The sequence below is a fragment of the Gigantopelta aegis genome, unplaced genomic scaffold (assembly GCF_016097555.1).
Source record: "Gigantopelta aegis isolate Gae_Host unplaced genomic scaffold, Gae_host_genome ctg3309_pilon_pilon:::debris, whole genome shotgun sequence".
Lineage (NCBI taxonomy): Eukaryota > Metazoa > Mollusca > Gastropoda > Neomphalida > Peltospiridae > Gigantopelta > Gigantopelta aegis.
In genome coordinates this window covers 19-16147 of record NW_024533273.1, presented here as the reverse complement: position 1 = coordinate 16147, position 16129 = coordinate 19, and the positions used below count along the sequence as shown (strand labels likewise).

Below are 16129 nucleotides of genomic sequence, written 5' to 3'. Positions count from 1 at the left end.
ATTTAAAATACTTGTCTAATGTGATATTATGAATTATAATTTACAACTTACAATGGGTATGTTCCTTCATTTCATTAATTTAAACTACTTGTCTAATGTGATATTATGAATTATAATGTACAACTTACAATGGGTATGTTCCTTCATTTCATTCATTTAAACTACTTGTCTAATGTGATATTATGAATTATAATTTACAACTTACAATGGGTATGTTCCTTCATTTCATTCATTTAAACTACTTGTCTAATGTGATATTATGAATTATAATTTACAACTTACAATGGGTATGTTCCTTCATTATAATGTACAACTTACAATGGGTATGTTCCTTCATTATAATTTACAACTTACAATGGGTATGTTCCTTCATTATAATTTACAACTTACAATGGGTATGTTCCTTCATTATAATTTACAACTTACTATGGGTATGTTCCTTCATTTCATTAATTTAAAATCTAGAACATGAAAGTCATTAGTAACAGTAAAATAATAGTTTAATTGTTTCAACTAACAATGTACTTGGAAACCCAAAAGTTCGATTTACTCCTGGAGCTGGTGACTTTTTGCGCGCATGAAAGGTCCCCTAAATCACCCTCCATGTTTGGTGAGGGGTTAGGGTTAGGGTTAGGGTTAGGGTTAGGGTTAGGGTAACCCTCACTTGAGCCATTATAAAACAAAAGTAAACTGTACTCTTACTTTAACTTGGAGTTGAGATATATGAATAATATATTAAAATGGTGACCATTTTGAATTTCAATATTGCTGACATTATCAAACAACAACTTCAGTTTCATAAACTAATTCACTAAGCTCATTGATATAAACTCATTTATATCAAAATAAAAATAGTTGTGTCAATTGGGAGTAAATATACAGATGAAATATGTTGAAATGACGGCCATTTGGAATTTCAAAATGACTGCCATGATCAGATGAATGAAACTATTATATGATATTCCAGTGACATTTTAATCGACCATCAAAAAGGTATATATATATATATATATATATATATATGTGTGTGTGTATGTGTGTGTGTGTGTGTGTGTGTGTACTATCTTACATTCTCAGTGCAATCAAAGTATGTGATATTTTTTAGATCACATACCTTAAGAATTTGATAACTTAGCAAATTAGATGTAAATTAATCGAGGTCACGGCATTAGGTTTATTGGCATTTATGCAAACGTACTTGGGTGACACTCCATAATTGACGTAGGCAGTCATAGTCATCAAATAAAAACAATACAATGGCAATTTGACACTGAAAGCTGTCCATCTTCAGAATACAGAAAACGTTAAGCCCTAGTCTATTTTGATGTAAGGACATCCAAAATGACGTCTTGCGAGTTTGACGTCATTTCCATTCAAAAATACACCGCGCCACATATTCTTACATCATTTGAATATATGGTAATGGCTGTACAGTTCACAAAAACACGTGGTATTAAACTTGAGATTATATGATAAAGATTATTACCCTCGTGTATTTCGGTATCGTCAATATCATATATTAGGAATAAAAATAATGTATCATGCTCGTTAGAGTCTCGCATAATACAATTATTATTCCTAATATATGATATTGACGATACCGAAAATCACTTTGGTAATAACATATATATATATATATATATATGTAGATATATATCTATCTATATATATATATATATGTATACATTTCTCCTATAACTTAATGGTATGCAAATTTGCAAGGTATCTAGGTAATGTGTTGCTGTGGGTGGGTCATTAAAAGCCAATAAGACCGGTGTACCTGAGCGTAACGTTTTCAAAGATTTAGTTAAAATGCGTGACGTCAAACTAATTTCTGCTAATCGTGATAACATCCTATTGCCGATGGCGACGACTTTAAAGAGACATACCTGAGTGTGCTACATTGTAAGATGTTCCCAATTAATACAATATTTCTACGATTAAACTTACATATTAAATATATTTTCTTGTTTAGAATATGAGTGTCTGTATATTCAATGCGTTTCTGGTTGTCTTAATATATTTCTTAGAAGCCCAGACTGGATTTTGTCTTCAAATAATTTCGTACATACGAAAAAACTATATTTTAGGAAATAAAATGAAATTTAACCTAGTACAAATGTTGGAACGACCAGAAACATGTTTAATATACAGCCACTAATATTTTATGCAGAAAAATATATTTGATATGTAATTACAATCGTTAAAAAAATATCTGTTAGTTGATAAAATCTTAAAGGTTGCAGCAAACTCAGGAATGTCCCTTTAATACTGTGATTTACTGAAAATTGAATTAAAATGTTATTTTAGAAGTGTCATATTATAAATAGAATTCGCTACACGTGTTTTTTAATATGTAAACTATCAACCTCGTCTAGTTAATGAGTATTTGTCGAGGCAGAGCCTCGACAATTACCGATTAACATAGACGAGGTTGATAGTGTCCATATTAAAACAAAATATACTCGTAACGAATCCTTTATATATACACACACATATACATGCACATATACTGTATATGTATATATATGTGTATATGTATGTGTGTGTGTGTGTGTGTGTGTGCGCGCGTGCGTGCGTGCGTGCGTATGTATGTATGTATGTATGTATGTATATATATATATATATATATATATATATATAGAGAGAGAGAGAGAGAGAGAGAGAGAGAGAGAGAGAGAGAGAGAGAGAGAGAGAGAGAGAGAGAGAGAGAGAGAGAGAGAGAGAGAGAGAGAGAGTCAGTCTATGTTAATCGGCCTCGACAAATACCGATTAACTAGACGAGGTTGATATTTTACATATTAAAAACACGAGTAGCGAATTCTATTTATCCTATAACACTCCTAAAATAACATTGTAATAAACAAATGTAGTAAATCACAGTACTAAAGTCGCCACCATCGGTAATATGACGATATGACGATTAGCACAAATTAGTTTGACGTCACGCGTTTCAAACGTTACGCTCAGGTATACAGGCCTTGTTGGATTTTGTCTTCAAATAATTTCGTACGTACGAAAAAACTATATTTGAGGGAATAAAATGAAATTTAAGTTAGTACAAATATTGGAACGATCAGAAACATGTTTAATATAGAGACACTAATATTTTATGCAGAAACATTTATTTGATATGTAATTACAATCGTTAAAAACAAGTTACCTAGAGACCTTGCTGATTTGCATACCATTATTAAACCGGTTAATAAACTAAATTATCATATGGCTTTATAACATGAATGTCATGGGTAAGTTATAGGATAACTAAATATATATATATATATATATATATATATATATATATATATATATATATATATATATATATATACATATACACACACACATGAAAATATATCAAAATGATGGTCATTTTGAATTTCAAGCTGGCTGAGAAGATGGTGGTAATAAAAATGCTACCAGTAAATTTCTGGTTCAGGTAGATCCTGGGAATACATAACCAAAATATTGTTAACTTGAGTAAAACATTTTTTAAAACATGTAACCTTAAGAAAATGGACTGGACTATTAAATGACGTACTTGTAACAAGCGAAGACAGTGAGAATGATAAAGATCGTCAGCAGGGCAGTCATGATGGCAAACAGAACCGTGTAAGTCTGTTTGGCTCGTTGGAGTTCACTGGTGTACGCATCTCGACCAGAAACATTAATCTCCACCGTAGCATAGCTGAAAAACAGAAAAGGAGAACATTTAGAAATGCATGGCTTCTGCAATAAAATACTGGTTTCTCACAGTGGTGCAAAGGTGAACTGTCGCCCGACAACCAACAAGCAACGCGCAGTCATCTTCAGCAAACCAGACACTCGCAACTAGAGTACAACAACTAAACTTCCGTGTGATATTTGTATGTTTGCACAACTATCTACACTTTTTTAATATAATTTTTGAATTTTTATATTGATGTCTTTCGTTATTATAATATTTTAAAATATACATACGTTTGTTTGAAATCCAATAATCGATATGTTTTTGTGTAGGGGTATTGTTATACATTCATTCATTCATTCATTCATTTATTACAAAATATATAGAGGATATTCTGGGCGAAGCTGCAGGACCTTTCTAATGAAGGGATGCAATTCTAAAAGACAAACAAGCACAAAGACAATTTTCACAGTCAATCAAAGTTCGAGGGGCACCCAACTTTTGATGGAGAAATTAACACCATAAGTCCTATGATTTGTGCCACATGCGAGTGTGTTGCTTGTAAAATAATAATAAAAAAGTTTCATCTGGGCAAAACAAGTATGCACTTTTATTTCATCTAGTACAACTGTGTCAAGTAGCCTTGTGCTTGAAACATATATCGGGTACCTGTGAAACAAAAGTATCCAAATTTTGTGCAGAACTACGGTAGGCATAGACGCTACCCGTTATCTCTGGAATGAGCACTTGACCCCAGTTTGTTTCTCAGTCACTTTGAGGGTGAGGAGTGGTAGTATTTATATCCGTGGTGCTTATGTCGATTGATACGCTGCAGGTAGGAGGTTTAGTCACATATGTTACTTTTGTCATCTATGAATGAATGAATGAATGAATGAATGTTTAACGACACCCCAGCACGAAAAATATATCGGCTATTGGGTGTCAAACTATGGTAATGCAAATAAATAAAGTGATGATCAACATCAATATAAAAATTCAAGACTTAAACAAAAACAGTGTAAAGAACTGTGCAAAAACACAAATATCACAGAATTTTACGGATACTGAATTTTACTCAAAACTTCAATTTTGTGCTGTATTGGCCATTCTCAAAGAGAATGTTACACCCCTGCACCACGGTGAGGTTACAGCACACGCAGGGGTTCTCAAAGAGAATGTTACACCCCTGCACCACGGTGAGGTTACAGCACACGCAGGAGCGTCGTCCATGGGATTTGATTTGGTAGTATACACCCTATAGCACATATTCAGTGCAAAAAAACCCATTATAATTGTGCCATTTAATTTAATTAAACTATACTGATTGATTAAGTAGCCGTCACACGACCATGGCAGTTCACAATAACCTTGACAATAATTACTGTGCATGGCTCAGAATGGAGTTTGAATCAAAGTTATCACTGAGCAAAAGTTGGTTTTTGCCTCTAAGTCATACTGTAAATATTTGAATAATTTTGTTGTACGTGATATTTGACTTGCCATATACAAAATAAACCACCATTGTCAAAGTGTTCAAATAACTGTATTATGTTTTGTTAATTGGTATTTTCTTTCCTTGGCCACTACCTGTGGTTCCTGATTGGCAGGTGTATATTTAGATGGTCCCCAGTCAATGTGTCTAGACACTAAAAATACGTGCCTCTTTTATTAAGATCACAGGGTAATGTGTTGTAACCGCGCGGACACCCCTAAAAGTGTAATGGACATCATCAGCCGTCCTGTTTTATTACTGTAAATAATTTTGTGTAACCCTTGATTAAAGGAGGGGACAATTAAGGCATTTGGCCTGGTATGCGTATTCAACGATATATAATGCACATTATTTCTTAATATCAACAAGTATAATCTTATAGTTAATTAATAAAACAGTTAAATATGACGGCTATTATATACATAACGGGCGCAGCCATTTTGTACCATCCTAGTGAATACGCTCTCTGGTGAGCTGGTGGTTAAGTAATACCTAACGTGTCACGTCAGGAATTAGTCTTCGAACTGAAGAAACAAAACATACCTGATTTTTGCGGATGCATCGAAATGTTCTGCAATAATAGCCATCCCAGTAAGCTAGTAACAATTATATATTATTTTTCAATACAAAATAAACCACCATTGTCAAAGTGTTGAACTAACTGTATTATGTTTTGTATATAAATTAACCCATGTACTGAAATAATAATCGGAGTGTTTTCTTGGTTAATTGGTCTTTTCTTTCCATGGCCTGTACCTGTTGTTCCTAATTGGCAGGTGTATATTTAGACGTCCCCAGACACGGTGTCTAGACACACTAAAAAGACGTGTCTCTTTTATTAAGATCACAGGGTATTGTTATAACCGCACGGATACCCCTCTATTCGTAATGGACATTACCAGTCGCCCTGCGTTATTACTGTAAGTAATGCTGTAAAGCCCTTGCTTAAGTAGACTTTCCCATCTAAAATCACAGAACTGACCAATTACGTCGTCCCAAAGAATAGAAAAGTATCACTTGGGTATCGTGAGTGGTCGTTTTTGCTCGAACGTACCCTACCAATAGGCCTAATAATATGCATTTTTTCTTTGGATTTAAAAATAAAATAAAAATACTATAACTTCATTTTGTTCTATTGTTGCAAATTGAAATATATTTAGTTAAATAGTTTATTATACAATCAAGTCATTTATGTTGTTTTACAAGTCAGGTTGATGAAAGCGAAGCGCCTTGTCATAAATTAGAGCGTTTGTTTACACTGTGTATAGAGGAGATGGACGGAGCTGACGTCACTTCGCCCCAAGCTATACCACCGGACGTCACAAAAACGAAACAAATGGCTGCTCCCAGTTAGCAGGAATAATCATGTTTTTGTATTAACTCTAAAATTACGCGTTTTTCATTTGTTAAAGTGTCAGTATGTGTTGGTGGTCCGGGTATGCATCTTTACAACACATAAGGCTCTTGTTTGAGTTGACCCTACCTTTAAATAGACTTTCCCATCTAAAATCACAAAACTGACCAATTACGTAGTCCCAAAGAAAAGAAAATTATCACTTGGGTACCGTGAGTGGTTGTCTTTGCTCCAACGTACCCTACCAATAAGCATAGTAATATGCATTTTTTCTTTGATTTTTTTTTAAGAGAGAAAAATACTATAACTCCATTTCGTTCTTTGGATGGCAATTGAAATATATTTAGTTAAATAGTTTATAATACCGTCAAGTCATTTATGTTGTTTTATAAGTCAGGTTGATGAAAGCTAAGCTCCTTGTCGTAAATTTCTGCTTTTGTTTACACTGTGCATACCGGAGTTGGTCGGAGCTGGCGTCACTTCGCCCCAAGCTATAGCACCGGACTCCACAAAAAGGAAACACAATGGCTGCCCACAGTTAGCATGAATAATTATGTTTTTTTATTAACCTAAAATTACGCATTTTTCATTTGTTAAAGTATCAGCATGTGTTGATGGTCCGGGTATGCATCTTTCCAACACATAATGCTCTTGTTTGAGTTGACTGTCCCTTTACATATGGTAATATATCTAAGCAACCTGAACGTAGATTTTACTAGCAATTTTAATTATATTAACAATAAGATGTGCCAATATTGGGTTAATGTCTTTAATGTCCAATAACATAGCTAATGTTTCATGTATGAACTTCTGAAAACTCAAATTTATCAATACCTTGATTTGTATTGTCATTGTGATATTTTATAGGGTGCTAAGTTACATTTTAGGCAAATTTTAAGTTTTATGCACACTTTTATTTACCAAAGACATAATTCAATTTGTTGTCACTATTGTGCCTTCTATGTTTACTGATATATAACAATAAGCTTATTAAACATATCTTAAATCAAATATATCTTTAAATAATCACTTAGTTTGCTCTCATGAAATGCATTTTAAGTGTATGCTAGATTCAGAAGCAATTTTTCCATTATTTATTATCTGCCTTGGAACAAGTTGATGATTTATTGTATTGTTAAAGCTGTATTACCCAGTATTATTAGCAAACTGATATACTGGATTACAGATTGTAGGAATACATCCAATATACATATTGTATTCATCTGGGATAGAACATAATTTATTGTATTGTTAAAGCTGTATTACCCAGTGTTATTAGCAAACTAATATACTGGATTACAGATTGTAGGAATACATCCAATATATATATTGTATTGTTAAAGGTGTATTGCCCAGTGTTTTAGCAAACTAATATACTGGATTACAGATTGTAGGAATACATCCAATGTACATATTGTATTGTTAAAGGTGTATTGCCCAGTGTTATTAGCAAACTAATATACTGGATTACAGATTGTAGGAATACATCCAATGTACATATTGTATTGTTAAAGGTGTATTACCCAGTGTTATTAGCAAACTAATATACTGGATTACAGATTGTAGGAATACATCCAATATATATATTGTATTGTTAAAGGTGTATTGCCCAGTGTTTTAGCAAACTAATATACTGGATTACAGATTGTAGGAATACATCCAATGTACATATTGTATTGTTAAAGGTGTATTGCCCAGTGTTATTAGCAAACTAATATACTGGATTACAGATTGTAGGAATACATCCAATGTACATATTGTATTGTTAAAGGTGTATTACCAAGTGTTATTAGCAAACTAATATACTGGATTACAGATTGTAGGAATACATCCAATATACATATTGTATTGTTAAAGCTGTATTACCCAGTGTTATTAGCAAACTAATATACTGGATTACAGATAGTAGGAATACATCCATATATACATATTGTGTTATTGTTAAAGCTGTATTCCGCTATACAAGTGTTATTAGCAAACTAATATACTGGATTACAGATAGTAGGAATACATCCAATATACATATTGCATTGTTAAAGCTGTATTACCCAGTGTTATTAGCAAACTAATATACTAGATTACAAATTGTAGGAATGCATCCAATATACATATTGCATTCGTCTGGGTTAGAACATAATTTATTGTATTGTTAAAGCTGTATTACCCAGTGTTATTAGCAAACTAATATACTGGATTACAGATTGTAGGAATACATCCAATATACATATTGTATTGTTAAAGCTGTATTACCCAGTGTTATTAGCAAACTAATATACTGGATTACAGATAGTAGGAATACATCCGCTATACATATTGCATACATATTTATTAGTATTGGATTACAGATTGTAGGAATACATCCGTATTATTGCCTGTATTACCCAGTGTTATTAGCAAACTAATATACTGGATTACAGATTGTAGGAATACATCCAATGTACATATTGTATTGTTAAAGGTGTATTACCCAGTGTTATTAGCAAACTAATATACTGGATTACAGATTGTAGGAATACATCCGCTATACATATTGCATTGTTAAAGCTGTATTGCCCAGTGTTATTAGCAAACTAATATACTGGATTACAGATTGTAGGAATACATCCAATGTACATATTGTATTGTTAAAGGTGTATTACCCAGTGTTATTAGCAAACTAATATACTGGATTACAGATTGTAGGAATACATCCAATATACATATTGTATTGTTAAAGCTGTATTACCCAGTGTTATTAGCAAACTAATATACTGGATTACAGATAGTAGGAATACATCCGCTATACATATTGCATTGTTAAAGCTGTATTACCAAGTGTTATTAGCAAACTAATATACTGGATTACAGATTGTAGGAATACATCCGCTATACATATTGCATTGTTAAAGCTGTATTACCCAGTGTTATTAGCAAACTAATATACTGGATTACAGATAGTAGGAATACATCCAATATACATATTGCATTGTTAAAGCTGTATTACCCAGTGTTATTAGCAAACTAATATACTAGATTACAAATTGTAGGAATGCATCCAATATACATATTGCATTCGTCTGGGTTAGAACATAATTTATTGTATTGTTAAAGCTGTATTACCCAGTGTTATTAGCAAACTAATATACTGGATTACAGATTGTAGGAATACATCCAATATACATATTGCATTCATCTGGGTTAGAACATAATCCAAGAGAATAGATGTTTCTTTTTAGTAATGAATCGCAAATAGATATGTGAAAGCTGGATAATAATTTCAGATATCACAAATACAGTAGGCTATAAATAAAATATAGTCAGAAATGTTGGTGGCTGCCAATGGTTTTGATGGTCCATTTTGAAAATCAGAATGGCCTATTGATTAGAAATTCCCGCACCTGGTAACTTGAAGACACCCACACCCAGCATACAGAATTTTCCCCATCACTTATGTTCAGGACATTATGTCGTTACGTCATACATGTTGATGTTTCCTTCCTCAAACACTGTATTTTTAATAGTGATATTTCTTTGATGTGCCTGTTAAGATCTTCATAATCTGGGGGTCAGTTTAAATGCATGTCTTTAAATGGAATTATTTAAAGGAGTTGAGGTACTCTGAATATCCATGTTGTCTCTACACCCAACTGACGGTAAATATCTTAAGGAGTATTATTTAAGAACGTTTTTTTATATGACATTGCATTAGTACAAAATTGTATACAATATATATGCTTTATGAGGTGTACATTATATTAGGTTGCACTGTAGGAGCAACAGTTTCAACGGAGTTGTCACTTTATGTCAGAATACACCAGATCCTGGTTGTCATAAAAACACACTGATGGACACGTTTTCAAAAACGTATGTTATCAGTATAGATATTCTATTTAAAAAGGTATGCGACTTACTTGATGCACTTATGGGGTTCAGACAGAGAAACCCTCCTTATGATCTTTGAAGCCTTCATAGTGTCTAGACTCCAATATGGGGCCCTTGCCTTTGGATGCGCCACTGATGCTCAGCTGAGAAAACTTGATGCGGTATATGGTAGGGCCCTCAAAATAATAGTTGGGGGAACTATCTGTACCCCATATGATAGTGTCTTAGCTGAATTGGGTGTTATCCCTTTAACCCTTAGACGAATCAGGCAAGGTATTAAATACCTGAGTAAAACAAAAAAATTGGTGCCTGATTCACCCATTAATTTAATTAAGCCCGTTAAGCTAGTTACTGGCAAGGATAACCACGCGTCTATAATTTCGTATCTTAATAAATGTTTAGTTGATTTTGGCGTTGCTGATCTCCCTATTACCAGGGCTAATATTAACTTTGAATTTCCATGGCAGATCGGCACCCCTATTATCAACTACCACATCCGGAACGAAATTCTTAAAATAGAAAATTACAAATATCAAAATATTTTATTTCGTGCGGTGGTTGATGACTTTTACCCGGATGTTATACAAGTGTATACAGACGGGACAAAGGACCCAACCACTGGCAGGACAGAAATGGCATTTATTGTTAAAAATTTAAACATCCAAAGTAAACCTGTTACCGTTAGGGCTAGGGTAACAGATCATATATCAGTTTATACAACCGAGTTAATGGCCATCCTTTATGCGTTGATGTGGATAGACAGCTATCATAAACTTCATAGCCCTCTTAGATATGTGGTTTTCTCTGACAGCCTTAGCGCCCTCCAGGCTATCTCTGGAACAAATAGCGTCAGACCCGAAATTATTAAAAAATATATTTAAATTCTATAATAAATTAGTTTCCAAGCAGGTGTCTGTTGTCCTTGAGTGGGTCCCAGCTCATATTGGTATCGAGGGTAACGAGCTGGCTCACGCCAATGCCAAAAAGTCATTGCGGGAGTACAACTTTAGCGAGATCTGTTCTATTGCAGAGCCACGCATTGGTGATTTATGGCAGACAGACTGGAACCATCACACCAGAGTGTGGCACTCCCATATTAAACCAAGGGTCTCAACACTTGGTCCAGTTTCTTTTAATGTTAAAGCAACTAAAACAATAGCCAGACTTAGAATGGGTGTATTTTTGGATTAAATGATACGAAATTTAAAATCAGGTAATCTGATACACCCAACTGCTTGGTGTGTAATAAAATTGACAATGTAAATCATTATTTGATTGAATGCACCAAGCACACCACAATTAGACTGAAACTGGAACAATATTTTGGAAATAATAATATTGTATTTAATTCTTTTGACTTATTAAATCCATTAAAAAATCATAAAATAGTAATAGACAGGTTGTTGATGGTCTTTGTTTTCCAATCCAAAGTTGGCATTTAAATATATTTTCTCGCTTTGGCTGTCTCCACCTCTTCTTAAGCTGTTTCTCTTTGTTGTTCTTTCCTTGTAATTGCCTCACCTACTGTTATTCATGGACTTCTCATACGTGAGGTTAATGCGTAATTGGGCCCGTCGTTAGCTGTACGTTGTGTACTATCCTTCTGTGGCGACGGGCGGGCTCGATACATGGTCCGTGTTTAGCATTGGTATGGCCTTTTTATATATTGTCTTATTCATACTCCTGTTTGCTATATTTATATATCTGATGTCACACAAATGTGTATCATCTTCTTGTGTTGACTGACGGATATTTATAACTGAATTAGGCGATATTCTATCATATATTGCTTTTAGCAATTTAATGTATAGTAACATAATATTTTATGTTTTTAAAATTCTTTCTCCCGGTAATTTTATAATTTTATATTTTATAATTATATAATTGTTTATTGTGGTGTTGGTGTATGTTTGTATGAATGCATATAGTGTTAGGGTCAGCTTCAGGTTTGTATAGGGCAGGGGCTATTATCTGGCAGTAATGACCCCACCCTTCGCCGGCTTGTCCTTAATTTTTATAATTTGATTTACCTATTTAAAATTTATATTGGTGTTTGGCTTTTAATTTTTTTTTTTAATATGTTTACTGGCATGCTCTTTTAATGTGTTTGTTATTTTTATCCAGTTTTTAGAAATCTTTTGATTTAATAAAAAATAAAGAATTTAATAGGGCGGGATACTGCTCCTATGCCGGCGTTCTGTGACCTGGTTTACCCATATCTTCTCTCAGACGTTTGGATTTATAAATTAAAGGGTGCCAGTGTCTGTTGAATGACGTAACGTTTTTTGTTCTTTTGGTCAAGATTCTTCTTGTCTACAGAATACGTTTCACCGTCACGACTTGCCAGACTCAACTATTATTCTCATCAACTAATAACTTTTAACCTCTGCCTCCAGCGCTGGTTAAATAATCTGGGTCCCTCTCCTAGGGACACCACCGTTGGAAATCTACACGAGGGGTGCTGAAATTGGAGGGCACGACGGTTGGACGGGGGGGGGGGGGGGTCGGTGGGGGGATGGGGTATTCCACCAGCATTTAGGGTTAAGACGCTTAAGCGTAGGCGGTTTAGGCCGTAGGGTGAGGCAGGTTTGTCTGGGGGCTTGCCCCCTCTCCCCTGTCTTTGCGCTTACCTCCCCCCACCCCATTTCGGTCACACCCTAGTTACCGATATGTTCGGTACCCCTCTTTAAATACTGTTAATTATAAAACTTAATAACAACTTCCGGTGGCCTTTGCCCAACTTTCAATCCTCCCTTTCTCCCCAGACAGGGCTTAATTTAGAATTTTAATTGTTTGTAAAAAAAATTATTGTTTTTTGGAACAGCCCGCTCAAAAAATGGTGTACAAATTTAAATGGTGTTAATTTTATTGTTTTGTATTGTTTGTTTTGATATTAAATTAAATTCTGGTATTGCACCAAATAAATTTGTATTAATTAATATTAAATTAGTCCCCATATTTATTTTTATTTTTAGAGTAATTATCTAAATTGTCCCATTAAATTTCTGGCCCGGAGCAGACCCCTGGCTATCCAGACATGCTTGAAGCTCTAGTGGCATATGAGCATGTTAATAATTTACCCGAACCCGATTTGGTTTTGTGATTCTTACTAGGTGGATTGCCTGCAGACTAAATTCTGTTTAGATTACAGCGTGTGGGGGAATATAATTTTATTGGCTAGCTATACACAACGATATCGGAATAATCGTCATGTTGTATATTTATTGATACTATATTATTCCTGACACACACATATAAAGACAGCCAGACACACATAGACAGTCAGACACATACCCAGACAAATAATGATACACACACACACAAAGAGAGAGAGAGAGAGAGAGAGAGAGAGAGAGAGAGAGAGAGAGAGAGAGAGAGAGAGAGAGAGAGAGAGAGAGAGAGAGAGAGAGAGAGAGAGAGACAGAGACAGACAGAGAGAGACAGAGATAGACAGGACCAAATATTATTTGATATGATACAGCTAAACGATCTGTATATACAATTGTCGACTGTGTGCAGAACACAATATTATATGTGACGTTATAATGTTTCAAAATATTCCCTCAGTGTCATTTTTATTTCTCTGATTTATATACTAGTATACCTATGTTTTTGACTGAAATATGACACAAGATTGCTATAGTATTATCGAGTCCAGTTGGATCCCATTGCTCGACCAAGGAAAGACGTATCATTCCAACTACAATAATGTTACTCATTTAAAGTAGTTCTATACAAGAATATCAGTATTTCGTTTTCTTTTTGTGTTATCTCATGAGGGCGTAAGAATAATATTCATAGCAATGTATTCTGAGACAAAAGAATAATGGATACAAGTCAAAGAGACATGAACTATATGATCTAGTGTTATACATGAACTATATGATCTAGTGTTATACATGAACTATATGATCTAGTGTTATGTTCCAGATGGACACCAGACGTAAACATTAGAACTATATGATCTAGTGTTGTACAAAAACTATATGATCTAGTGCTATGTTCCAGATGGACACCAGATGTAATGATTAGAACTATATGATCTAGTGTAATACATGAACTATATGATCTAGTGTAATACAAGAACTATATGATCTAGTGTTATACATGAACTCTATGATCTAGTGTTATACATGAACTATATGCTCTAGTGTTATGTTCCAGATGGACACCAGATGTAATGATTAGAACTATATGATCTAGTGTTATACATGAACTCTATGATCTAGTGTTATACATGAACTCTATGATCTAGTGTTATACATGGACTCTATGATCTAGTGTTATACATGAACTATATGATCTAGTGTTATGTTCCAGATGGACACCAGATGTAAAGATTAGAAATATATGATCTAGTGTTATACATGAACTATATGATCTAGTGATATGTTCCAGATGGACACCAGATGTAAAGATTATAACTGTATGATCTAGTGTTATACATGAACTATATGATCTAGTGTTATGTTCCAGATGGACACCAGATGTAAAGATTAGAACTATATGATCTAGTGTTATACATGAACTATATGATCTAGTGTTATACATGAACTCTATGATCTAGTGTTATACATGAACTCTATGATCTAGTGTTATACATGAACTATATGATCTAGTGTTATGTTCTAGATGGACACCAGATGTAATGATTAGAACTATATGATCTAGTGTTATACATGAACTCTATGATCTAGTGTTATGTTCCAGATAGACACCAGATGTAATGATTAGAACTATAAGATCTAGTGTTACACAAGAACTATATGATCTAGTGTTATACATGAACTATATGATCTAGTGTTATACATGAACTATATGCTCTAGTGCTATGTTCCAGATGGACACCAGATGTAAAGATTAGAACTATAAGATCTAGTGTTATAGATGAACTATATGATCTAGTGTTATACATGAACTATTTGATCTAGTGTTATACATGAACTATTTGATCTAGTGTTATGTTCCAGATGGACACCAGATGTAATGATTAGAACTATAAGATCTAGTGATATACATGAACTATAAGATCTAGTGTTATACATGAACTCTATGATCTAGTGTTATACATGAACTATATGATTTAGTGTTATACATGAACTATATGATCTCGTGTTATGTTCCAGATGAACACCAGATGTAATGATCAGTACGCTCTGGCAACTGTACTGATGAGGCATAAAATATGAATACTGTAAACAAACAACTTGCTGCAATCTAACAACTGTGCTGTTATTTCAGGCATTACAATAGTACTAAAGTAAACGACGTGATCCATTCTAGGCAGTCCATTCACACCGATTATAGATATTAAAATATAACTAATGTAAAAGTAAAACTTGCCTCGTTCTAGGACTAGCATTGACATCGAAGGCAGATATTTGGAATGTGATGATTGTAGGTGTTGTGTCGTCAACGTCGTACTTTAGCCTAATCTTCGCCGTTTTGGAGTCAATGATAAACATATCCTGAAGGAAATATGTAACAAAAGTGTAACATTCTGGGAAGATGCCCTGAATGAAATATATAACCGAAGTGTAATATGCTGTGCAAGATGGATGCCCTGAATAAAATATATAACAGAATTGTAATATGCTGTGCAAGATGGATGTCCTGAATGAAATATATAACAGAAGTGTAATATCCTGTGCAAGATGGATGCCCTGAATGAAATATATAACAGAAGTGTAATATGTTGTGCAAGATGGATGCCCTGAATGAAATATATAACAGAAGTGTAATATGTTGTGCAAGA

At 33.9% G+C, this 16129-nt stretch overlaps 1 protein-coding gene across 1 annotated transcript in view; it reads right to left on the bottom strand.

The window, feature by feature from the left end:
* The window catches only part of LOC121392041, a gene marked incomplete at its 5' end in the record, with an annotated part of 42894 nt that extends 27052 nt beyond the window's left edge, over window positions 1-15842 (bottom strand). Inside the window, 2 exons of the mRNA XM_041523441.1 lie at window positions 3542-3688; window positions 15718-15842. Coding sequence (XP_041379375.1) covers window positions 3542-3688; window positions 15718-15842 — 272 coding nt within the window. The remainder of the gene's footprint in view (window positions 1-3541; window positions 3689-15717) is intronic.
* Window positions 15843-16129: the final 287 nt, after the last annotated feature.